Source organism: Triticum urartu, chromosome 7A (assembly GCF_056163025.1).
Source record: "Triticum urartu cultivar PI428250 chromosome 7A, HENAU_Tu73, whole genome shotgun sequence".
NCBI classification, from domain to species: Eukaryota; Viridiplantae; Streptophyta; class Magnoliopsida; order Poales; family Poaceae; genus Triticum; species Triticum urartu.
The window spans coordinates 687,665,296-687,692,262 of record NC_141879.1 but is presented as its reverse complement, the minus strand read 5'-3'; the positions used below and the strand labels follow the sequence as shown (position 1 = coordinate 687,692,262).

The following is a 26,967-nucleotide window of genomic DNA, read 5'->3' as shown; positions in this document are numbered from 1 at the left end:
AATTCCATGAATGCATTTCTGGAATGTTGAATTTGGTAAAGACTTTGTGAATAAATCTGCTAGATTATCACATGATTTGGTTTGCAAAATATCAATTTCTCCATCTTTCTGTAATGAATGAGGAAAGAATAATTTAGGAGAAATATGTTTTGTGGTATTACTTTTTATATAACCCATTTTCATTTGAGCAATGCAAGCTGCATTATCTTCATAGATAATAGTTGGTGATCCTAATGAACCAACACCACACGAAGTTTGAATGTGGTTAATCATCCTGCGAAGCCATACACATTCCTTTGATGCTTCAAATAATGCAATTATTTCAGAATGATTAGTGGAAGTTGCTACGAGAGTGTTTTTGTGACTTCCATGAAAAATCAGTTCCACCATATAAGAATACGAAACCTGTCTGTGACCTAGCATTGTGAGGATCAGATAAATAGCCAGCGTCAGTATATCCTACCATAGTCATATCTTGGTTTCTCTGATAGAATAAGCCAAGATCTTTTGTGCCATGTAAATATCTAAAGATATTCTTTACTCCTGTCCAATGACGTTTTGTTGGAGCAGCGCTATGTCTAGCTAGTAAATTTACCGCAAATGCAATATCAGGCTTGGTGTAATTTGCAAGGTACATTAGCGCACCAATAGCACTGAGATACGGGAACTCAGGTCCTAATATCTCTTCGTCATCATCCCGAGGTCTAAAAGGATCTTTATTCATATCAAGGGATCTGACAACCATGGGTGTTTTGGTTGGATATGATTTATCCATATTAAATTTCTCCAAAACTTTTGAATATAAGCAGGTTGGTATACTAAAATTCCTGAGGGAAGATGCTCAAGCTGTATGCCTAAGCAAAATTTGGTCTTTCCCAAATCTTTCATCTCAAATTCCATCATTAAATGATTGCGTGCTTCTTCTATATCATGTGTACTCCCAATGATATTGAGATCATCAACGTACACTGAGATGATGCAAAATCCATTTGAGGATTTCTTTATAAATACACAAGGGCAATCATCATTATTTGAGTATCCTTTCTGAATAAGAAACTCACTCAGTCGGTTATACCACATTCTACCCGACTGTTTTAAGCCATAGAGTGACTTTTGTAATTTTACACAATATGCGTTGCGATTTGCTTTTGGATTCGGCATTTTAAGTCCTTCAGGGACTTTCATATATATGTCCGATTTGAGTGACCCATATAAGTATGCTGTCACTACATCCATCAACTGCATAGATAAACTCATTTGTACTGCCATAGATATTAAGTATCGAAACGTTATTCCACTCATAACAGGAGAGTATGTATCATCGTAATCGATGCCGGGTCTCTGCGTGAACCCTTGTGCTACAAGCCTCGCTTTGTATCTCACCACCTCATTGTTTTCATTCCTTTTCCGAACAAAAACCCATTTCGCTCCCACAGGGAAGACATTATGAGGAGTAGGTATTACTGAGGAAAATACCTCTCTTTTATTGAGCGAGCACAGTTCTGTCTTAATTGCTTCCTTCCATTTAGGCCAATCAGGACGCTTGAGGCACTCCCTGACGGTCTTTGGTTCTGGATTCAGTTGAAGGGTTTCGGCAATTTCGGAGGCAAAATATATGTCGACAATTGTAGTCTCTCTGTTGTATGATTCTCCTGATTCTATATAGTTTATGGAAATTTCTTTTATACCTTCAGACTCTATGTGATTTCCCACAACAATAGAGTCATGGCGTTCCGATGTCCCAGTTATTATATTTGTATGCGCATTTATGCTGGGTTCTAGATGTTGAGCATCTAATTGGTGTCCTTCAACTTGAGGTTGAATTGCATTTACTGGTAGAGGATTTGATTTCCTCTGTTTCCGCGGAGGCTTTTGAGAAGCTATATTCCGGCTAACCAGATTTCTCCCCCTCTTACTCTCATTTGGGGTTTGAGTGGTTTTACTTGGTACCTCCACTCGTTCTGGTGCATTAACAGCGGGAATATGTGATTTAGTGACACCTTTATGATCAGTAAATGCATCTGGCAGGTTATTTGCAATGTGTTGCAAATCTATAATCCTCTGAACTTCAGTTTCAGATTCTTTAGTACGTGGATCTAAGGACTGGATGCCTGTTACATTCCAATCGATTTCCTGGCATTCTTTGTGGTTTGATTCTCCCCCTAATGCCGGGAAATGGTCCTCATCAAAAATAGAATCAGCGTAGCGGGCAGTAAACAGGTCCCCTGTAAGAGGTTCAAGATATTTTATAATTGACGGAGAATTATAACCCACATAGATCCCTAGTTTTCTGTGGGCGCCCATGGTTGTACGCCGTGGTGGTGATATCGGTACGTATACTGCGCAACCGAATTTTCGCAGATGGGAAATACTTGGCTGAGTGCCACGTACTATCTGTATCGGGGAGGTTGAATGATATGCAGTTGGTCTGATTTGTATCAGATCGGCGGCGTGTAATACCGCATGTGCCCAACAAGATGCTGGTAAATTACAATTCTGTAATAGTGGTCGAGCAACTAATTTTACTCTTTTGATGAGAGATTCAGCCAAACCATTTTGAGTATGAACATATGGCACAGAATGTTCTAAATGAATGCCCATAGCCATGCAATAGTCATTGAATGCACGTGAAGAAAATTCAGCGGCATTATCCATTTGAATTGTTTTTATCCTATTTTCAGGATGATTTGCTCTTAATTTGATAATTTGAGCAATTATCTTGGCAAAAGCATGATTTCGTGTGGACAATAAACACACATGTGACCATCTAGTAGATGCATCTATGAGTACCATGAAATATCTAAAAGGTCCCGATAGTGGTTGAATTGGACCACATATATCTCCTTGAATGCGTTCAAGAAAATTAAGTGACTCATTTTTTACTTTAAGATAAGATGGTCTTATAATTAATTTCCCAGTTGCACATGCAGCGCACACAAAATCTGATGATTTAGGGAAGTTTTTAGTTGGAAGGCTGTGACCAATAGAATTGTCAATAATTTTTCTCATCATCCCTATGCCAGGATGACCTAGGCAGTCATGCCAAGTCTTGAATTTATCAAGGTCTTGAAAAATTATTTTGTACGCAAGAACGGGTTTTGTATAACTGTAATATAATCCAGATGAAAGCGAGGGGAATTTCTCAAGAATTTGTTTCTCAGACCCAGTACTCTTTGTTAAAAGTAAATATTCAGAATTATTTTCAGAAATTGTTTCCAGATGGAAATTATTTGATCTGAGGTCTTTGAAACTTAGAAGGGTGCGTGTAGATTCAGGATACAAGAGTGCATCCTCAATTACAATTGTAGTACCCATAGGTAGAACGAGTGTGGCTCGTCCTGAACCAATAATCGAGGCATCGCGGCCGGCGATGGTCATAATATTCCCTTTTCTCTTAGTTAGAGTTTGGAAATATTTTATTTCCCTTAATATTGTGTTAGTGGCACAACTGTCCACCAAACATAGTTCTTCTTCCATTGGATTATCTTCCCGTAAAATCTATATAGAGTGAGAGAATATTTAGGATGAAATTTTATTCATTACTCACATATAAATACATACAAAGTATTCATATTACAATTATAAATATAAATATGACATTATGTCTAAATTACATAATATGATTTGTCCGTAGGACTTTATTTTACTTAGAGTTATACAAATTATAACTTCCATTATTACAATAAAATAGCTGATAACATCAAATGAGTGATGTGGAGATTATATGAGATCTCCGTATGCGTCTTGGGTGTATTCCACCATCATGTTGTCGACATCAAGAAGATCTTCATCCTTCTTCCTTGTTTCCTGAGGAGCGCTTTGAGAAGTGCTAGCTTCAAGGTTCTCTTCTTGTTGTAAAGCGTTGAAGTGAGCTTCTGCTTTTCCATGAACTTGTTTGCCTTTCCCGGTGGATTTGAGATATAAATCCGCTAGATGCTTGGGAGTTCGGCATTTGCTAGTACCATGGTTAGTACATCCACACCTTTGACAAATCTCGGATTTGGTGTTTCGGTCATCTTTCTTGAAATGACCTTTACCTTTAGATTGACCAAATGTTTTCTGCTTGTTGTTCCTTTTCCACTTTCCATTGAATTTCTTGAAATTCTTTTTATTTCCCCCATACTTTTTAGTAGACTGAGTGTTAGAATGTGCTTCAGGGAGTGGCATGGAGCCCGTTGGGCGTGTCTGATGATTCTTCATGAGAAGTTCATCATGTTTCTCAGCCTGAAGTAAAGTGTATATGAGCTCAGAATACTTTTTGTATTTTTGTTGACGGTACTGCTATTGTAGTACTCTCATTGAGGGGTGGAAAGTGCACAAGGTCTTCTCAATAAGGTCTTCTTCGGAAATTGCTTGATTGCAAAACCTTAGTTTTGAGTTAACCTTGTGAACTGCAGAGTTATATGCTGCCACAGATTTGAAATCTTGGAACCTTATGAGGGACCATTCTCTCTGTGCTTCTGGCAGCATAACTGCTCTTTGTTGGTCATATCTCTCCTTGAGAGAGTTCCACAAAACTAGTGGATCTTCTTCCATCAAATATTCCGACTTTATGTCCGGATGGAGATGGTGCCTTAAGAAACTTAAAGCAGTATATTTGGCTGCCGTGGGGATTTCTCCGCCGCCTTCAATGGGTGTGATGATGGTGGAACCGAGTTTACGATTTTAAAGGGCTATCTTTGCATCCATAGCCCATGGTAAATAGTTACTACCATCTAGTTCAAGTTCATGAAATTCTCTGTTCATGACGCCAGCCATTTCCTGCATGGTGTTATCATGCATAATTTTAGTTTTACTATGAGAGTAAAATATAAGTACAAAAAATGCTTCAAAGAAGCAAAATTTTCAAGTATAGCTGATGCTTTATACTTATATGTGTAGACCTCATTTTATGTATATGGCACTTTGAAGATAGTCACCGTTGTGGTGTAGATCTCGCAGCAATGGAGAACATAATCTGGTTTTGACCAGTAGATGTTCATATATCCATTACCTTGTGCCATACTACATTTTTCAAAAACACTTTGAAGGTAGTCATCTGTCAAATAACTAGATGTAGACCTCACAGTAAGAGTGGATAGTCTGCAATTTGATGCAGTAGATCACACAGTTACCTTGTGCTTTGCTTGTATAATAGTCGAGGTAATCACATCAATTCACATATTTGGGAGAGCACTCGAAGATAGTCATTTTGCCAGAACAAAATAGGCAAAATGTAGATCTTTCAGTAACGAGGATAATCTGCAAAGTGCAGTAGATGCCTCATCTACCTTGTGATCCCAAAATATGAATTGTAAATAAAATTTGCTGTACTTAAGAACTACATATTCTAAAATAAAATGCTGAAGCAATCATACAGAATATGTACACATAGTCTGAGACTTTATGTTAGACGATACATAGTCTAAATATTCACACTTATAATACAGTACTGAATATGATAAGCAGAGGTTCTTAATACAATAAAATACTACTCTCAAATAGAAAGAACAAGCTGCTGTACAATATATACACTATGGCTATTTCCTATTGGAAATGACACAGCGCCAGCAGCCATTTATTGGATTTCTTGGCCTGTAGGCCTATTTGGTGAGAACGTACGTGACTTGGGCTGGCCCATGCACCGACAGAGAGAAGGATAAGGATAGCACGCACGAGGGTTTCCCACACATCGCCGCTTCTCCCGTTCCCCACTTCTCTGCTTGATCTGGCACAACACGTCACCACATCGTCTCTTCCCTGCTCATGGCGTCGTCTTCAAGGGAGGCGGGGTGTGCCCCGCATCTTCGCACGGCCCCCGCCGCTGCTGCACGCCCCGGGGGCGCCGGTGAGGCCGAGGGCCGCCGGCGACCACGCGCCCCGGTCGGCTGCGCGGTTTTGCGCCATGGCCGCGGCGAACTGCGGCAGTATCCGACGCGCCTCCGGTGGGGGCGTGGGAGGGAGGGGTGGTGTCGCCGGTGATGAAGGAGGCGGCGGCGGCGTCGACGACAAGCCCTGTCCTTCCATCTCCTCTTCTTCTTCCTTGATGGCCATGTTCAGATCGGGGACGGTGGAGTAGGCGTGGACTTCCACTGCTGCTGGCGTCGGAGACGGGAGATCCGGGACAGGACCGTATCCAGGAGGGAAGAAGTGCTCCGGCAGTTCATCCGACGGCGTCGGTGACGGCAGCCGCGGTTGTGCACCCGTACGCGCTGGGCACGGTCCAAACTCGTGCTGCAGGCAGTACAGGGGCAGTGGTGGCGGCGCGAGTTCACAAGGGAACATCTCCTCTTCTCCGAGAAACGACACCGATGGCCCGGCAAGCAACCACTCCATCGGAGGGATGGAGAAGACAGTTGGTGTAGTCGCGTGTCCGACGTACTCGTTGGCGACTGTCGAAGCCGAAAGCCCGGCCTGGCGCATTGCAGGTATCTCTCCATTTGCAGTAGTGGCCATGGCGGAAGGCCCAGCCTGGTGCACAGGGTGGTTGCCATGGCGTGCATATCCACGTCGGCGGTTCTGGCGGTGGTTCCCGGCGAAGAAGCGGCGACGTGGGCCGCTCCTTACACCAAGGCCATGACGGTGACGTGCGACACGGTGGCGAGGAGTGCGGGAAAGGCGACGGCTCTCTCTTTGGATAAAGCGAGCGAAAGCGAAAGCCGCTGATGACAGGTTTCTCCCTGCCATGACCTACCTTTTCTTGTCCTTCCCGGTGATGGCTCTATCTTACTTTTGGTAGAGCAGTGCTGATAACGTGTAAAAGTAAAAGTGATTGTATGAATGATCTAATCCTTTCATTGATTGAGAATCACATATTTATACAAGATTTGGGACGCATTGTGAAGGCGTCTATACAAAGAGGCGCCTGTACGGACAGATGCGTCCGTACGACGCTTGGACACTAATAACCGCTAACTATGTTTCCTAACTACGATTCGCTAAAGCCGCTTCGTTGATGTCGGTTCTCAACAGTAATCACCAATAGTGGTACTAGGCTCTAGCCCCAGATGATTAGCGATAGCGCTAGACACCTTGAGCGGGGGGCACGATTGCTTCTCTTTTTCGTCGAGCTGGGGAATTTTTTCCCACTTACTCTTTCAGCACTGGTACTCTGGTAGTACTTCCCGACCGCTGCGCTTCATCATATGTCTTTGCAATACAGCGATCATAGTGTGATCGTGGCGGATGCGGTGGTGGTCGCTTTAGGGCATCCAGAGTGCGCTTCGCTTTCACCGGATCTATTGTTTCCTTCAGAGGCGGATGTTTTTGTTCAAAATGGGCCCTCACTTCGTCATCCACGATGTCCTTGGTTTCCTCCTCAGTCCTCTCGTATGGTAACTTTGGAGGAACCTTCAGGCTTGGACCAGCTCTGAATTTCTTCCCGCTTGTTGTACTGTTAGTCGCCGGAGTGGCGACGGCTCTCTTCCGCCGTTGCTGAGGCGGCAGAGTTCGCTGACGCGCCGGAGGAGGCGGAGGAGGAGACAGAGTTCGCTGATGTGCCAGAGACAGCTGAGGCGGAAGAGGAATCTACTGAGGGGCCTCCTCCACCGGAGATGGCGGCAGAGGCTGCGGAGACAGCTCACGCACCGGAGACGACTTAGGCAGCTGAGACGGTTGAGCTGGACTGTGTGGAGTCTACTGAGGGGCCTCCTCTGGCTGAGCCTGCTGAGGCGGCGTCTAGTTTGGAAGCTTGATGTTCTCCTTTCTCCATAGGCAGGTATTCCTTAAGGAATTTTCCAGAAGAATCTCCCCTTCACCTGTAGGGTACTCAAGCTCCAGCCCCTCAAATGCCTCCATTATTTCATCCACCCCAACAATAGCAAAGTGATACGTCTCCAACGTATCTATAATTTTTGATTGTTTCAGGCTATTATATTATCTGTTTTGGATGTTAATGGGCTTTATTTTTACACTTTTATATTATCTTGGGACTAACCTACTAACCCAAGGCCCAGTGCAAATTGCTGTTTTTTTTGCCTATTTCAGTGTTTCACAGAAAAGGAATATCAAACAGAATGAAAACTTCGGGAGCTTGATTTTTGGAACAAACATGATCCAGAGGACTTGGAGTAGACGTCAAGCAACCAACAAGGTGGCCATGAGGCAGGGGGCGCGCCCTCCCCCCTCGTGGGCCCCTCGTGGCTCCACCGGCCTACTTCTTCCTCCTATATATGTTCATATACCCCGAAAACATCCAGGAGCACCACAAAACCCTATTTCCATCGCCGCAACCTTCTGTACCCAAGAGATCCCATCTTGGGGCCTTTTCTGGAGCTCCGCAGGAGGGGGCATCGATCACGGAGGGCCTCTACATCAACTCCATGGCCCCTCCGATGATGTGTGAGTAGTTTACTTCAGACCTTCGGGTCCATAGCTATTAGCCAGATGACTTCTTCCCTCTCTTTGAATCTCAATACAAAGTTCTCCTCGATCTTCTTGGAGATCTATTTGATGTAACTCTTTTTGCAGTGTGTTTGTCGAGATCCGATGAATTGTGGGTTTATGATCAAGTCTATCTATGAACAATATTTGATTCTTCTCTGAAATCTTTTATGTATGATTGGTTATCTTTGCAAGTCTCTTCGAATTATCAGTTCGGTTTGTCCTACTAGATTGATCTTTCTTGCAATGGGAGAAGTGCTTAGCTTTGGGTTCAATATCGCGGTGCTCGATCCTAGTGACTGAAAGGGAAACGACATGTATTGTATTATTGCCATTGAGGATAAAAAGATGGGGTTTATATCATATTGCTTGAGTTTATCCCTCTACATCATGTCATCTTACCTAATGCGTTACTCTGTTCTTATGAACTTAATACTCTAGATGCATGCTGGATAGCGGTCGATGTGTGGAGTAATAGTAGTAGATGCAGGCAGGAGTCGGTCTACTTGTCACGGACGTGATGCCTATATACATGATCATGCCTAGATATTCTCATAATTATTTGCTTTTCTATCAATTGCTCGATAGTAATTTGTTCACCTATTGTAATACTTTTGCTATCTTGAAAGAAGCCACTAGTGAAACCTATGGCCCCCGGGTCTATTTTCCATTATATTAATCTCCCGTCAACAAGTTATTTGTGGCACCGTTTATTTTGCAATCTTTACTTTCAATCTATATCATAAAAATACCAAAAATATTTATCTTATCATTATTATCTTTATCAGATCTCACTCTCGTAAGTGATCGTGAAGAGATTGACAACCCCTTTATCGCATTGGTTGCGAGGTTCTTATTTGTTTGTGTAGGTACGAGGGACATGCGTGTAGTCTCCTACTAGATTGATACCTTGGTTGTCAAAAACTGAGGGAAATACTTATGCTAGTTTGCTGCATCACCCTTTCCTCTTCAAGGGAAAACTAACGCAGTGCTCAACAGGTAGCAAGAAGGATTTCCGGCGCTGTTGCCGGGGAGATCTACGCACAAGTCAAGACATACCAAGTACCCACCACAAACTCTTATCCCTCGCATTACATTATTTGCCATTTGCCTCTCGTTTTCCTCTCCCCCACTTCACCCTTGCCGTTTTATTCGCCCTCTTTTTCTGTTCCCCTTCTCTTTTCCAAGTTCGTCTCTTTTCGCTTGCCTCTTGTGTGCTTGTGTGTTGGATTGTTTGTCACGATGGCTCAAGATAATACTAAATTGTGTGACTTTTCTAATGCCAACAATAATGATTTTATTAGCACTCCGATTGCTTCTCTTACCGATGCTGAAGCTTGTGAAATTAATACTGCTTTGCTGAATCTTGTCATGAAAGACCCGTTTTCCGGCCTTCCTAGTGAAGATGCCGCTACCCATCTAAACAACTTTGTTGATTTGTGTCATATGCAAAAGAAGAAAGATGTGGATAATGATATTGTTAAATTGAAGCTATTCCCATTTTGTCTTAGAGATCGTGCTAAAATTTGGTTTTCGTCTTTGCCTAAAAATAGTATTGATTCATGGAATAAGCGCAAAGATGCTTTTATCTCTAAGTATTTTCCTCCCACTAAGATCATAATTCTTAGAAACGATAATATGAATTTTAAGCAACTGATCATGAACATGTTGCACAAGCTTGGGAGAGGATGAAATTAATGTTACGTAATTGCCCTACACATGGTTTGAAGCTTTGGATGATTATACAAAATTTTTATGCCAGATTGAATTTTGCTTCTAGAAATCTTTTAGATTCGGCCGTGGGAGGCACTTTTATGGAAATCACTTTAGGAGAATCTACTAAACTCCTAGATAATATTATGGTTAATTATTCTCAATGGCACTGAGGGAGTCCTGGACTAAGGGGTCCTCGGGCGTCCAACCTGTTAGCCATGGGCCATACTAACGAGCTGTGAGGAACACGAAGACCAAAGACTGCACCCGTGTCAGGATGGGACTCTCCTTGGCGTGGAAGGCAAGCTTGGCGACCAAATATGTAGATTCCTTTCTTTGTAACCGACCTTGTGTAACCCTAGATCCTCCCGGTGTCTATATAAACCGGAGGACTTAGTCCGGAGAGGAGATGGGTAATCATAGCCAGACTAGACTTTTAGGGTTTAGTCATTACGATCTCGTGGTAGATCAACTCTTGTAATACTCATATTCATCAATATCAATCAAGCAGGCCGTAGGGTATTACCTCCATAGAGAGGGCCCGAACCTGGGTAAACATCGTGTCCCCTGTCTCCTGTTACCATCGACCTAAGACGCACAGTTCGGGACCCCCTACCCGAGATCCGCCGGTTTTGACACCGACATTGGTGCTTTCATTGAGAGTTCCACTATGCCATCCTCAAAAGGTTCGATGGCCCCTTCAATCGTCAATAATGACGCTGTCCAAGGAGAAACCTTCCTTCCTAGACAGATTTTCGTGTTCGGCGGCTTCGCACCACGGGCCAACTCGTTTGGCTATCTGGAGTAGATCGATAGCTACGCCCCTGGCCATCGTGTCAAATTTGGGAGCTTGAACTACGTTGCGGACATCCGTGGAGATTTGATCTTCGTTGGATTCGAGACCGCGGCGATCGCTCCTGGTCCCCTCGATGAACATGACCTAAATCTGTCATCGTACCACATTCAGGAGATAGCTCCTGTAACTGCTCTGGCCTTAGATCCGGAGCATACGGCGCCATCTAAGGACCGGAGGTTCAACCCCACCACGGAGGCCATAGATTCCTCGGTGTTGGAGCTGCACATGGACTTAAACTCACACAATATTTGTGTCACCGGAACCCCGGACTCGTCTCTAGGTGTAAGTTCCGAACCATGTGAGTCCACAGATGCCGAACTTGATCTTTTATCGATCTTCGAGTTCAGCGCCGCAGACATCTTCCAGCACTCACCGTTGGGTGATGTGCTAAGCTCATTAAAGAACCTGTCCTTGGCGGGGGACTCACAACCGAACTATATCCGGTTCGAACTAGAAGCTTATGACAGGGAATTTCGCTCCCCACCCGCCACCCACTTTATAGACACTGTCAAAGACTTAACTGACATGCTCGATTACGGCTCCGATGACATCGACTGTATGGACGACGATGCCAGAGAGGTAGTGGACCAGGACCCGCCGTTCACCGGGCGTTGGACGGCCACTTCCTCGTATGATGTGTACATGGTGGATGCATCAAAGGAGAATAGCGGCGATGACAAAGAAAATCCAGTTGAGAATAAACCTCCCGAGACACAGCAAAAACGCCGGCGTCCTCAGCACCGCTTTAAGTCACGTCATTCAAAGGATAGCAATACCAGCACCGTAGAGGACAATACTCCGGACGATGCCGAAAACAATGAAGACCTTGCTGAGGTAACATCCGAACATGAGGAGCAAGAAAACGGGCAAGCCAGCCCCGACGAACAGGCCAGGCCCAACGACTCGGAGGATGGTAGTTATCATCCGCTCTCTGAGGATGAAGAAAGCCTCGGCAACGAAGATTTCATCATGCCTGAGGAACCTCTCGAGCAGGAGTGCTTCAAGCGCCAGCTAATAGCCACCGCAGGGAGCCTGAAAAAGAAGCATCAACAGCTTCAAGCTGACCAAGATCTGCTCGTCGACAGGTGGACTGACGTTCTGGCAGCCGAAGAATACGGCCTCAGACGCCTAGCTAAGAGTTACCCAAAACGAAGATTGCTACCTCAATTCGACGATGAGGCGCCGGAGCCCATACTTCCCTCGCGTAATGCGGCCGACCGAACACTACGCGGTCGGGACAGTGCGGCGGACCGACCACCCGGTGGTCGGGATAGACCGGCAACTCAAGCCGAACAACAGCCCGCCCCGCCGCCATGGAAAAACAGAGACAAAACAGTTCGGGGTCATACACACGACCTCCGGCAGACCCTGGATAGTGGAGCAGGATATACCCGATCAATTTATGGATCGCGAGGACGTTCCTCGACACGTGATGATGGCTACCTATTCGGACGTGACAAACCTAGTCACACCCTAGCCGATAACCACAGACAGACTCCATCGGAGCTACGTCGTGACGCAGCCTGATATAGAGGCGCCGCACACCCTCTTTGCTTCATCGATGAAGTAATGGATCATGAATTCCCCAAAGGGTTAAAACCCATTAACATTGAATCATACGATGGAACAACCGACCCCACGGTATGGATCGAGGATTTTATTCTCCATATCCACATGGCCCGCGGAGATGACCTCCACGTTATCAAATACCTCCCACTAAAGTTCAAAGGGCCAGCTCGGCACTGGTTAAACAGCCTGCCTGAAAACTCTATCGGCAGCTGGGAGGACTTGGAAGAAGCCTTCCTTGACAACTTCCAAGGTACATATGTCCGACCACCAGACACCGATGATTTAAGCCACATAGTCCAACCACCTGGAGAGTCAGCCAGGAAATTTTGGACTAGGTTCCTAACCAAAAAGAACCAGATCGTCGACTGCCCGGATGCCGAAGCTCTAGCGGCCTTTAAACATAGCATCCGCGATGAATGGCTCGCCCGCCACCTCAGCCAAGAAAAGCCGAAATCTATGGCAGCCCTCACGGCACTTATGACCCACTTTTGTGCGGGTGAGGATAGCTGGCTGGCTCGTAGTAAAAATACGGCCAGTGACGCAGGCCCTTCTGAGGCCAAAAACAGCAACGACAAGCTCCGACGTAGCAGACACAAACGTTGAAGTAATGGTAATAATACCGACGACAGTATAGTCAACGCCAGATTCAACGGCTCCAAGTCCAGCCAGTGGAAGAAACCGTACAAGAGAAAAAATCAGGGACCATCCAGCCTGGACCGCATACTCAACCGTCTGTGCCAAATCCATGGCACCCCAGACAAACCAGCCAACCATACCAACAGAGATTGCTAGGTTTTTAAGCAAGCCAGGAAGTTAAATGCCGAGAACAAGGAAAAGGGATCATAGAGCAAGGACGATGAAGAGGAGCCCCTGCAGCCAAACATAGGGGGACAGAAGAAATTTCCCCCTCAGGTCAAAACGGTGAACATGATATATGCTACACACATCCCCAAGAGGGAGCGCAAGCGCGCACTCAGGGACGTCTACGCGATAGAGCCAGTCGCCCCAAAATTTAATCCGTGGTCGTCATGCCCGATTGCTTTTGATCGCCGGGATCATCCGACCAGTATCCGTCATGGCGGTTCAGCCGCAGTGGTCCTGGACCCAATAATTGATGGGTTCTACCTGACGCGAGTCCTGATGGACGGTGGCAGCAGACTCAACTTGCTCCATCAGGATACAGTGCGCAAAATGGGCATTCATCCATCACGGATCAAACCCACAAAGACTACCTTCAAAGGAGTCATACCAGGTGTAGAGGCCTGCTGTACGGGCAAAATCACGCTCGAGGTTGTCTTCAGATCTCCAGACAATTTCCGAAGCGAGGAGTTAATCTTCGACATAGTCCCCTTTCGCAGCGGCTATCACGCACTGCTCGGACGGACCACATTCGCCCAATTCAATGCAGTGCCACACTATGCTTATCTCAAACTCAAGATGCCCGGTCCACGTGGCGTCATAACAATTAATGGAAATACAGAACGCACTCTCCGTACAGAAGAGCACACAGCTGCCTTAGCAGCAGAAGTACAAATCGACCTTCTCAAGCAGAACCTTAATTCAGCTGCCGAGCCCACGGACATCATCAAGAGGGTCCGAACTACCATGCAGCAGGACAACCCAGCTCATCAGGAGCTAGACTAGCAATTCGGCCTCCGTCTCAGTCCCGGTCAAGTAGTGGCATTCGTACAACGCGTACATAACCACGCACTCAAAATTCCATGGGCATCGACGGAGGCATAGCTAGTTTGTGATCCATAGTACGGCTCAACCGACACCGTATACACACATACTTTCACTTTTATTCGTTTCCTTCTCAGGTTTCAACCCCGCAGGCCCCATCGGATGGCCTGACCACCAGCCCTCTTGATGGATAAACACACCAAGACGGCGAGAAACGCAGACATACGGGGGATTTTCAAGGTGGTTTCATTAACAATCACTCTACCTATTTTTCAGGACCCACATCCAGCTCTCCCTTGGTTTTTGGCATATTAAATAACCTATTGCTTATTTCACTACTTGTATCAATGCGCCTCGACACATTAATCAAATTACAATGAAAATAGTTCGCGGCCGGAGCTTTAAAGCCCCAGCTTATCACCTTTGCACCTTTTCTGTTTTCTTTCTTTCTTTTTTTCTTCTTTTTCTTCCTCCCCTATGGGTAACCCTATCAGGAAGCACCTGTACACTTTGGCACGTTTGATGTTTGCCAGGGGCTTCATAGCACCCCACACTACGACAACAAAAGTCCGAACACTTTTTATAAGTATAGTTCGACACCCCGAATTTAGCATTATATGCATTGGCCCCGAATCATGTCTTTGGTCAATAGTTGGGTTGCCCGGCTCCTATGCTTGCTGCCTTACGTTCCGCTATATCGGCTAAGGTAGTAAAGGGAGAATTACTGCGATTGTGCCTTGGTTTATCCAAAGGAGCACCTTAGTAGAGAAAGCTGAAAACTGACTGTCATGATGCCGCGAGAGCTAGTCAGCTGTTCAGAGGTTGCAAATCATTGGAGATTTCTTTCGCATTACGCGAAGGATCGGTACTTCCCGATCAGACGCTTATAGCACTCTAGTTTGGATACTAGGGGCTGCGCCCATGTTTTTGTTGTCGAACTCCTATGGCTAAGTGAGGGCGTTAACGCCGCATAGTCTGGTTGCCTGGTTCGTTGCGCTAAACAACTCCTTCAAGGGCCATATAATTGGATCAAGATTGTTTAGATACCATCCCGAACACCCTCATACTACCTACGTGGGGGCAGAAGCCGACGACTGGCCAACCCTCAGATTTCATACAACACGGCCGCACAGGAGGTAGAATTTAAAAACATAACAAGCATTATATTACAAATGCACTTTGTTTAATCGTACAAGGTAGAAGGAACTTGAATACAGTCATTCAAAGATCGTGTCTTTCACACACTGATCCGCAACAATGCGGGACCCCTCCAAGACATCGCCGTACCGCTCGGGTGTGCGGTGCTCCTTGCCCTTAGGCGGCCCCTCGGTCGCCAACTTGACGGCGTCCATCTTCGCCCACCAGACCTTGACATAGGAGAAGGCCAGATGCGCGCCTTCGATGCAGACGGACCGCTTGATGACGTCTAGCCGAAGACAGGCATCCACCAGCCTCTTCACGAGGCCGAAGTAACTGCTGGGTATAGCTTCGGCTGGCCACAGACGGATTATTAAATCCTTCATGGCCAGTTCGGCCACCCTGTGCAGCTCGACCAGCTGTTTTAGCTGATCGCTGAAGGGCACCAGATGTTCTGGCACAAGATATTGCGACCCAAACAGCTTCTCCGTGGAGCTCCCTTCTTCGACTCGGAGGAACTCCGCGGCGTCGGTCACACTACGTGGCAGATCAACAAAAGCCCCTGCAGAACTCCGAATCCGGGTGAGTAAAAGATAGTTCCTCTTCACATTCTTGCTTTGCATATTGAATGCCTTACCCACCGCGATCTTCCTGGCCTCCTGGATCTCCTGGAGGGCGCCTTGGGCTTCACTCCGGGCCGTCTCCGCACTCTTACGAGCCTTGGCGAGTTCGGCCTCTTGAGTAGACGCATTGTGCTCTGAGGTCTCGCACTTCCTCACCGCGTCCTGGAGCTCCTGTTGGACTTCGTTGACCCGGGCCTTGAGCTTGTTACGGGCGGCCTGCTCCTTGCCAGCCTTCCCCTCGGCTTCGATTAGGGCCTTTCTCTGGGCCTTGACCTCGGTCGTCGCTTCTGTACATATCATGACACTTCGGTCAAATGCATATCATTTTACATTTTTCGAATACATAACGGGTTATCACATACCTTGTTTTTCTTGGAGCTGCCTCCTCACCTGGCCGAGCTCCTCCTCGCCTGCTCCAGTCTCCGCTTAAGTTCGGAGACCTCGGCAGTATGTGAGGCGGCGGCCAACAGCGACGCCTGCATATTCATTTCAGACAATTTAGTTAGTTTCTTGCAATAAAGGATTGATCCTCTGTTTGGCCTTTCTTTCTGAACACCGGACAGTGTCTCAGGGGCTACTGTCTATATTGGGATTTTCTCTTTTTGCGTCGCTTACCTCAAAACCTGTCAGTAGGCTGCTGCAGGCTTCGGTTAGTCCGCTCTTGGCGGACCGAACCCTTTCAATTACTATGTCCATAAGAACACGGTGCTCATCCACAATGGAAGCGCCTCGTAGCGCGTCCAACAGATTATCCGGTGCCCCTGGTTGGACAGGGGTCACCGGCGGAATAGGCATACCCCCTTCTTTCGAAGGAGGTTGCGTCCTGGATTCTAGAGCCATGTCGGTCTTCGGAATCGAGTCCAGCTGAGGGCCGAACTGAATACGCCCCCTCATCACCAGTCTCCATGGGGATCGGCTCCCACTGGTGTCCGGCAACGGAGGCGTCGCTTTCCGGCGCCTCCTGAGCCTCTCCCCGTCCTGGGAAAGTCCATCAGGACAGCATCTCCGCATCGTTCTTGGCCTTGGGGGAGTGAGCGGCCTGCGGTGACTCGCTGGCCACCGCCTTTGAATCCAACGAACCTCCTGACAAGGATCGCTGGGGGCGGTCGTGGGCCGGACTGTAATAACATAACCAATCATGTCAATACAACAAGGAGGAGAGACTTGGTTTATGGGTAGATATGAGTCTTAGCACTTACGATGTAGCCCAAGGCTTAGTGCGGGGGCGTTGCTCCGGACTGCTTTCGACGTCCCATGCGCAGCTGCCCACGAGTGGGCCCTTCACCTTCTTGGGCACCTCTGCCTCGAGAATTGTGGAGGCCGCCTTCTTCTTCCTCCCCCCATCAAGGGGAGAATCGCTTTCCTCGTCCTCCTCATCGTCGTCATCTTCGGCGGTGGAGGAGCGGGTCTTGTCTTTGGACGTCGCATCCGAAGCGCCATTGCAGCGCGGGCCACTCTGGACCCCTTTGGCCTTCCCTGGGCCTTCTTCTCTAGCGCCTTATAGGGCGCCGGCTCCAGCATCTTTGCTAAACGTAGGATGACTGGTTCTTCAGGCAGCGGAGCCGGACACCGGATCTGCTTCGCCCTCTTCATCCAGTTCTGAAGAAGCAACGATAAAAAAAGTTTAGATATCATCCTCGAGATAAGCAAGTAGGGTATGTGTTAAAGATAACGTACCTCATTGGGGAGGTGGTTAATGTCGTGCCCGCGGTCCAAATCTGTGGCCGGCGGTATCTCGTTGCCCTTGAAGAGCAGCTTCCAGGCATCTTCGTGAGTTGTTTCGAAGAGTGTCTCCAGGGTATGGTGCTTCTTTGGATTGAACTCCCATAGAGGGCGGCTTCGGCTCTGGCAGGGGAGGATCCGGCGCACCAGCATCCTTGGATCACGTCGACGAGCTTGATGTCTTTATCCACCATGCTTTGGATGCGCGTTTGCAGCGCTATCAGCTCCTCCGATGAACACCAGTTTGGGCTCTTCTCGACCCAGGAGGTGAGTCGCATGGGAGCGCCGGAGTTGAATTCGGCAACCGCGGTCTAGGTGGCATCGCGTGGTTCTGTGATGTAGTACCATTGTTTCTGCCGTTCCTTGACAGTCTCCCCGAAAGTGCCTTTTAGCCAGGAGACATTGGTCAGCTTGCTCACCATTGCGCCTCCGCACTCCGCGTGCCGGCCATCCACCACCTTTGGCTTCACATTGAAGATTTTGAGCCACAACCCGAAGTGGGGTTGGATGCGGAGGAAGGCCTCACACACAACGATGAACACCGAGATATTGAGGAAGGAGTTCGGGGATAGGTTGTGGAAATCTATCCCGTAGTAGAACATCAGCCCACGGACGAAAGGGTGGAGTGGAAACCCTAGCCCAAAGAGGAAATGGGGGATGAATACTACCCTCTCGCTGGGCTTTGGTGTGGGGACGATTTGTCCATTGGCTGGAAGGCGGTGGGCGATTTCCTTCGCCAGGTACCCGGCCGCCCGAAGCTCGGCAATTTACTTCTCCTTGACGGAGGAGGCCATCCACTTGCCTTGACCTCCGGATCCGGACATGGTTGAGTGCTTGCTCGAATGGGAAAAAGATGAGAACTTTGGCGTTGGAGTTCAAGAGTGGAAGGGCAGAGGAAGAAAGAAGGCGTGGGAGAGGAAAGGGGATTCTTATCTCCTTAGAAGGGCAGTGAATATTGAACGCCCCCCCTCGCCTTAGAATTCCCCTACTCCCAAGGGCTGTGTAAACGACACGGTTGGGTTACCCACGCCCGTATTGATGAGAATCCCGCAATAAGGGGACACAATTTCTGCTTCGACAAGACGTGCCAATGGCAACCGCGTCTCGAAACCTGGAGCGGCAAACAAAAAACGGTTCAAAATTATGACCGGGCAGACGTAATGTCATGTTGTAAAAAGTGGCCAGCATATTGGACTTGTGGATTATTATATTCTCTCTGCGGTTGTGTGTGGTGTGTGTGTTACAGGTCCGGACACGATCAATACGTCCGAAGATTATCTTGGAGTTCAGAAGGAGGAACCCGCCTTGCAATGCCGAAGAGAGATCTACGGGCCGGATACTTTGTCATTGAAGCCAGGTTCAGGGGCTACTGAGGGAGTCCCGGACTAAGGGGTCCTCGGGCGTCCGGCCTGTTAGCCATGGGCCGGACTGATGGGCTGTGAGGTACACGAAGACCGAAGACTGCACCCGTGTCCGGATGGGACTCTCCTTGGCGTGGAAGGCAAGCTTGGCGACCAAATATCTAGATTCCTTTATTTGTAACCGACCTTGTGTAACCCTAGATCCTCTCGGTGTCTATATAACCCGGAGGACTTAGTCCGGAGAGGAGATGGGTAATCATAGCCAGACTAGACTTTTAGGGTTTAGTCATTATGATCTCGTGGTAGATCAACTCTTGTAATACTCATATTAACCAATATCAATCAAGCAGGACATAGGGTATTACCTCCATAGAGAGGGCCTGAACCTGGGTAAACATCGTGTCCCCTGTCTCCTGTTACCATCGACCTAAGACGCACAGTTTGGGACCCCCTACCCGAGATCCGCCGGTTTTGACACCGACAGGCACATTGAAAGATCTACTAGTAAAAAAGGTTAATGCAATAGAAGAAATTAATGTTTTGAGTGGCAATATGGATGAACTTATGAAATTGTTTGCTAATAAGAGTGTTTCTTCTGATCCTAATGATATGCCTTTGTCTACTTTGATTGAGAATAATAATGAATCTATGGATTTGAATTTTGTTGGTAGGAACAATTTTGGTAATAATGCATATAGAGGTAATTTTAATCCTAGGCCGTTTCCTAGTAATTCCTCTAATAATTATGGTAATTCCTACAACAATTCTTATGGAAATTATAATAAGATGCCCTCTGATTTTGAATCTAATATTAAAGAATTTATTAGTTCGCAAAAGAGTTTCAATGCTTTGATTGAAGAAAAATTGTCTAAGATTGACGAGTTGGCTAGGAACGTGGATATAATTTCTCTTGATGATGATTCTTTGAAACTTAGATCTATTCCACCTAAGCATGATATCAATGAGTCTCTCAAAGCTATGAGAATTTCCATTGATGAGTGCAAAGAAAGAACCGCTAGGATGCGTGCTAAAAAAGATTACTTGATGATAATAAGGATGAAGATCTAAAAGTTATTGATGTGTCTCCTATTAAATCTTTGTTTTGCAATACGAATCTTGATAATGATGGGACTGGAGATGAGTCAACTTTAGTTAGAAGGCGTCCCAATGATTCGGAGTTTTTAGATCTTGATGCAAAAATTGATAAAAGTGGGATGGGAGAGGTAAAAACTTTACATAGCAATGAACCCACTATTTTGGATTTCAAGGAATTTAATTATGATACTTGTTCTTTAATAGATTGTATTTCCTTGTTGCAATCTGTGCTAAATTCTCCGCATGCTTATAGTCAAAATAAAGCTTTTACTAAACATATCATTGATGCTTTAATGCAATCTTATGAAGAAAAGCTTGAATTGGAAGTTTCTATCCCTAGAAAACTTTATGATGAGTGGGAACCTACTATTAAAATTAAAATTAAAGATCATGAATGCTTTGCTTTATGTGATTTGGGTGCTAGTGTTTCCATGATTCCTAAAACCTTGTGTGATTTGCTAGGTTTCCGTGAATTTGATGATTGTTCTTTAAACTTGCATCTTGCGGATTCCATCATTAAGAAACCTATGGGAAGAATTAATGATGTTCTTATTGTTGCAAATAGGAATTATGTGCCCGTAGATTTCATTGTTCTTGATATTGATTGCAATCCTACATGTCCTATTATTCTTGGTAGGCCTTTCCTTAGAACGATTGGAGCAATTATTGACATGAAGGAAGGGAATATTAGATTCCAATATCCGTTAAGGAAAGGCATGGAACACTTTCCTAGAAAGAAAATTAAATTACCTTATGAATCTATTATGAGAGCCACTTATGGATTGCATACCAAAGATGATAATACCTAGATCTATCCTTGCTTTTATGCCTAGCTAGGGGCGTTAAACGATAGCGCTTGTTGGGAGGCAACCCAATTTTATTTTTGTTCCTTGCTGTTTGATTCTTTTTAGTAACAATAATTCATCTATCCTATGTTTATATGTGGTTTTGTGCTTTTAATTAGTGTTTGTGCCAAGTAGAACCTTTGGGAAGACTTGGGGAAGGTCTTTGCGATCTTGCTGTAAAAAACAGAAGCTTTAGCCCTCATGAGAGAGTGCTATGTAGTTAATTCTTTTTTAATATGATTAATAGATAAATTCCTCACGTCAAGAAATTTATTTTAGAATTTTTGGGGTTCCAGATGTATTCGAAACCTATAGATTACTACAGACTGTTCTGTTTTTGACAGATTCTGTTTTTTCGTGTGTTGTTTGCTTATTTTGACGAATCTATGGCTAGTATTTAAGTGTATGAACCATAGAAAAGTTGGAATACAGTAGGTTTAAAACCAATGTAAATAATGAATGAGTTCATTACAGTACCTTAAGTGGTGGTTTGTTTTCTTTTACTAACGGAGCTCATGAGATTTTCTGTCTAAGTTTTCTGTTGTGAAGTTTTCAAGTTTTGGGTAAAGATTTGATGGATTATGGAACATGGAGTGGAAATAGCCTAAGCTTTGGGATTACCAAGGCACCCCAAGGTAAAATTCAAGGACAACCAAAAGCCTAAGCTTGGGGATGCCCCGGAAGGAATCCCCTCTTTCGTCTTCTTCTATCGGTAACTTTACTTGAGGCTATATTTTTATTCACCACATGATATGTGTTTTGCTTGGAGCGTCTTGTATGATTTGAGTATTTTCTTTTTAGTTTACCACAATCATCCTTTCTGTACACACCTTTTGGGAGAGACACACATGAATCAGAATTTATTAGAATACTCTATGTGCTTCACTTATATCTTTTGAGCTAGATAATTTTGCTCTAGTGCTTCACTTATATCTTTTAGAGCACGGTGGTGGTTCTGTTTTATAGAAATTATTGATCTCTCATGCTTCACTTATATTATTTTGAAATTCCTTTAGAACAACATGGTAATTTTCTTTGGTTATGAATTTACTCCTAATATGATAGGCATCCAAGATCGGTATACTAAAAACTTTCATAAAAAGTGCATTGAGTACTAGGAGAAGTTTGATACTTGATAATTGTTTGGAGATATAAAGGTGGTAATATTATAGTGTGCTAGTTGAGTAGTTGTGAATTTGAGAAATACTTGTCTTGAAGTTTGCAAGTCCCGTAGCATGCATGTATGGTGACCGTTGTGTAACAAATTTGAAACATGAGGTGTTATTTGATTGTCTTCCTTATGAGTGGCGGTCGGGGACGAGCGATGGTCTTTTCCTACCAATCTATCCCCCTAGGATCATGCGCGTAATGCTTGGTTTTTGATGACTTGTAGATTTTTGCAATAAGTATGTGAGTTCTTTATGACTAATGTTGAGTCCATGGATTATACGCACTCTCACCCTTCCATCATTGCTAGCCTCTTCGGCACCATGCATTGCCCTTTCTCACCATGAGATTTGGTGCAAACTTCGCCGGTGCATCCAAACCCCGTGATTTGATACGCTCTGTAACACATAAACCTCCTTATATCTTCCTCAAAACAGCCACCATACCTACCTATTATAGCATTTCCATAGCCATTCCGAGATATATTGCCATGCAACTTTCCACCGTTCCGTTTATCATGACACACATCATCATTGTCATATTGCCTTGCATGATCATGTAGTTGACATCGTATTTGTGGCAAAGCCACCATTCATAATTTTTCATACATGTCACTCTTGATTCATTGCCCTCCCCGGTACACCGCCGGAGGCATTCATATGGAGTCATACTTTGTTTTAGTATCGAATTGTAATCATTGAGTTGTAAATAAATAGAAGTGTGATGATCATCATGAATAGAGCATTGTCCCCCAAAAAAGAAAGGCCAAAAAAAGGAAGGCCCCAAAAAAAGAAAAAGAAAGAAAAATAAATAAAAAGGGGCAATGCTACTACCATTTTTCCACACTTGTGCTTCAAAGTAGCACCATGATCTTTATGATAGAGACTCTCTTGTTTTGTCACTTTCATATACTACTGGGAATTTTTCATTATAGAACTTGGCTTGTATATTCCAACAATGGGCTTCCTCAAATGCCCTAGGTCTTCATGATCAAGCAAGTTGGATGCACACCCACTTAGTTTCTTTTGTTGAGCTTTCATACATTTATAGCTCTAGTGCATCCGTTGCATGGCAATCCCTACTCCTTGCATTGACATCAATTGATGGGCATCTCCCTAGCCCATTGATTAGCCGTGTCGATGTGAGACTTTCTCCTTTTTTGTCTTCTCCACATAACCCCCATCATCATATTCTATTCCACCCATAGTGCTATATCCATGGCTCACGCTCATGTATTGCATGAAAGTTGAAAAAAGTTTGAGATTAGTAAAGTGTGAAACAATTGCTTGGCTTTTCATCGGGGTTGTGCATGATGAGAGCATTCTTGTGTGACGAAAATGAAGCATGACCAAACTATATGATTTTGTAGGGATGAACTTTCTTTGGCCATGTTATTTTGAGAAGACATAATTGCTTAGTTAGTATGCTTGAAGTATTATTATTTTTATGTCAATATTAAAATTTTGTCTTGAATATTTTGGATCTGAATATTCATGCCACAGTAAAGAGAATTACATTGAGAATTATGCTAGGTAGCATTCCACATCAAAAATTCTGTTTTTATCATTTACCTACTCGAGGACGAGCCGAAATTAAGCTTGGGGATGCTTGATACGTCTCCAATGTATCTATAATTTTTTATTGTTCCATGCTATTATATTATCTGTTTTGTATGTTAATGGGCTTTATTTTACACTTTTATATTATTTTTGGGACTAACCTACTAACCCAAGGCCCAGTGCAAATTGCTGTTTTTGCCTATTTCAGTGTTTCGCAGAAAAGGAATATCAAACGGAATCCAAACGGAATGAAACCTTCGGGAGCGTGATTTTTGGAACAAACGTGATCTAGAGGACTTGGAGTAGACGTCAAGCAACCAACGAGGTGGCCACGAGGCAGGGGGCATGCCTACCCCCTGGGCGCGCCTCCCTCCTCGTGGCTCCACCAACCTACTTCTTCCTCGTATATATGTTCATATACCCCGAAAACATCCAGGAGCACCACGAAACCCTATTTCCACCGTCGCAACCTTCTGTACCCAAGAGATCCCATCTTGGGGCCTTTTCCAGAGCTCCGCTGGAGGGGACATCGATCACGGGGGGCCTCTACATCAACTCGATGACCCCTCCGATGATGTGTGAGTAGTTTACTTCAGACGTTTGGGTCCATAGCTATTAGCTAGATGGCTTCTTCTCTCTCTTTGAATCTCAATACAAAGTTCTCCTCGATCTTCTTGGAGATCTATTCGATGTAACTCCTTTCGCGGTGTGTTTGTCAAGATCTGATGAATTGTGGGTTTATGATCAAGTCTATCTATGAACAATTTTTGATTCTTCTTTGAAATCTTTTATGTATGATTGGTTATCTTTGCAAGTCTCTTCGAATTATCAGTTTGGTTTGGCCTACTAGATTGATCTTTCTTGCAATGGGAGAAGTGCTTAGCTTTGGGTTCAATCTTGCGGTGCTCGATCCCAGTGACAGAAAGGGAAACGACACGTATTGTATTGTTGCCATCGAGGATAAAAAAGATGGGGTTTATATCATATTGTTTGAGTTTATCCCTCTACATCATGTCATCTTACCTAATGTGTTACTCTATTCTTATGAACTTAATACTCTAGATGCATGCTGGATAGCGGTCGATGTGTGGAGTAATAGTAGTAGATGCAGGCAGGAGTCGGTCTACTTGTCACGGACGTGACGCTTATATACATGATCATGCCTAGATATTCTCATAATTATTCGCTTTTCTATCAATTGCTCGACAGTAATTTGTTCACCCACCGTAATACTTATGCTATCTTGAGAGAAGCCAGTAGTGAAACCTATGGCCCCCGGGTCTATTCTCCATTATATTAATCTCCCGTCAACAAGTTATTTCTGACACCATTTATTTTGAAATCTTTACTTTCAATCTATATCATAAAAATACCAAAAATATTTATCTTACCATTATTATCTCTATCAGATCTCACTCTTGTAAGTGATCGTGAAGGGATTGACAACCCCTTTATCGCGTTGGTTGCAAGGTTCTTATTTGTTTGTGTAGGTACGAGGGACTTGCATGTAGTCTCCTACTGGATTGATACCTTGGTTCTCAAAAGCTGAGGGAAATACTTATGCTACTTTGCTGCATCAACCTTTCCTCTTCAAGGGAAAACCAACACAGTGCTCAAGAGGTAGCACAAAGCCATGTGGAATCAGACGGCAACGGAAAGTTCACTCAGCTTGAGGAGGTAAAATAGAGCTGACCTCCACCTTCAAGGTCAGGTTATGGCATCTCTCCATTAACACATGATACGTCCATTTGCATCATGCTTTTATATCGATATTTATTGCAATGGGCTGTTATTACACATTATGTAACAATACTTATGCTTATTCTCTCTTATTTTACAAGATTTACAGGAAGAGGGGGAATGCCAGTTGCTGGAATTCTGGGCTGGCAAAGGAGCAAACATTAGAGACCTATTCTGCACAACTCCAGAAGTCCTGAAACTTCACGGGAGCATGTTTCAGAATATATAAAAAAATATTGGGCGAAAGAAGTACCAGAGGGGGGCCACCCACCGTCCACGAGGGTGGGGGGCGCGGACCCCTTCCTCGTGGGACCCCTGGCAGCCCTCTGATGCCCATATTTGGCTATATGGAGTCTTTTGTTGAGGAAAAAATCATAAGCAAACTCATGGGATGAAACTCCGCCGCCACGAGGTGGAACCTTGGCAGAACCAATAGGGCTCCGGCGGAGCTGTTCTGCCAGGGAAACTTCCCTCCGGGAGGGGGAAATCATCACCTTCGCCATCACCAATGATCCTCTCATCGGGAGGGGGTCAATCTTGATGACCCACAAGTATAGGGGATCTATCGTAGTCCTTTTGATAAGTAAGAGTGTCGAACCCAACGAGGAGCAGAAGGAAATGATAAGCGGTTTTCATCAAGGTATTCTTTGCAAGCACTGAAATTATAGGTAACAGATAGTTTTGTGATAAGATAATTTATAACGAGCAACAAGTAAAAAAAGTAAATAAAGTGTAGCAAGGTGGCCCAATTCTTTTTGTAGCAAAGGACAAGCCTGGACAAACTCTTATATAGAGAAAAGCGCTCCCGAGGACACATGGGAATTATCGTCAAGCTAGGTTTCATCACGATCATATGATTCGCGTTCGGTACTTTGATAATTTGGTATGTGGGTGGACCGGTGCTTGGGTGCTGTCCTTACTTGGACAAGCATACCACTTATGATTAACCTCTATTGCAAGCATTCGCAACTACAACAAAAGTATTAAGGTAAACCTAACCATAGCATGAAACATATGGATCCAAATCAGCCCTTTACGAAGCAATGCATAAACTAGGGTTTAAGCTTTTGTCACTCTAGCAACCCATCATCTACTTATTACTTCCCAATGCCTTCCTCTAGGCCCAAATAATGGTGAAGTGTCATGTAGTCGACGTTCACATAACACCACTAGAGGAGAGACAACATACATCTCATCAAAATATCGAACGAATACCAAATTCACATGACTACTAATAGCAAGACTTCTCCCATGTCCTCATGAACAAACGTAACTACTCACAAAGCATATTCATGTTCATAATCAGAGGGGTATTAATATTCATATAGGATCTGAACATATGATCTTCCACCAAATAAACCAACTAGCATCAACTACAAGGAGTAATCAACACTACTAGCAACCCACAGGTACCAATCCCAGACTTGGAGACAAGAATTGGATACAAGAGATGAACTAGGGTTTGAGAGGAGATGGTGCTGGTGAAGATGTTGATGGAGATTGACCCCCTCCCAATGAGAGGATCATTAGCGATGA

At 44.8% G+C, this 26,967-nt stretch overlaps 1 protein-coding gene and 1 pseudogene across 1 annotated transcript; both read right to left on the bottom strand.

Moving 5' to 3' along the window:
* Nucleotides 1-3,720: 3,720 nt before the first annotated feature.
* On the bottom strand, nt 3,721-4,758 carry LOC147961531 (uncharacterized; annotated as a pseudogene).
* Nucleotides 4,759-5,757: 999 nt separating this feature from the next.
* Nucleotides 5,758-6,666, bottom strand: LOC147961530 (uncharacterized). The gene has a single exon (XM_087533849.1). It carries the CDS (start codon nt 6,664-6,666, stop codon nt 5,758-5,760), a length of 909 nt encoding a protein of 302 aa, XP_087389975.1.
* Between the last annotated feature and the right edge of the window lie 20,301 nt (nt 6,667-26,967).

Bases quoted from the DNA above. Each gene is read 5' to 3' on its own strand.
- LOC147961530 (XM_087533849.1), bottom strand. From the start codon at position 6,666: ATGGCAGGGAGAAACCTGTCATCAGCGGCTTTCGCTTTCGCTCGCTTT.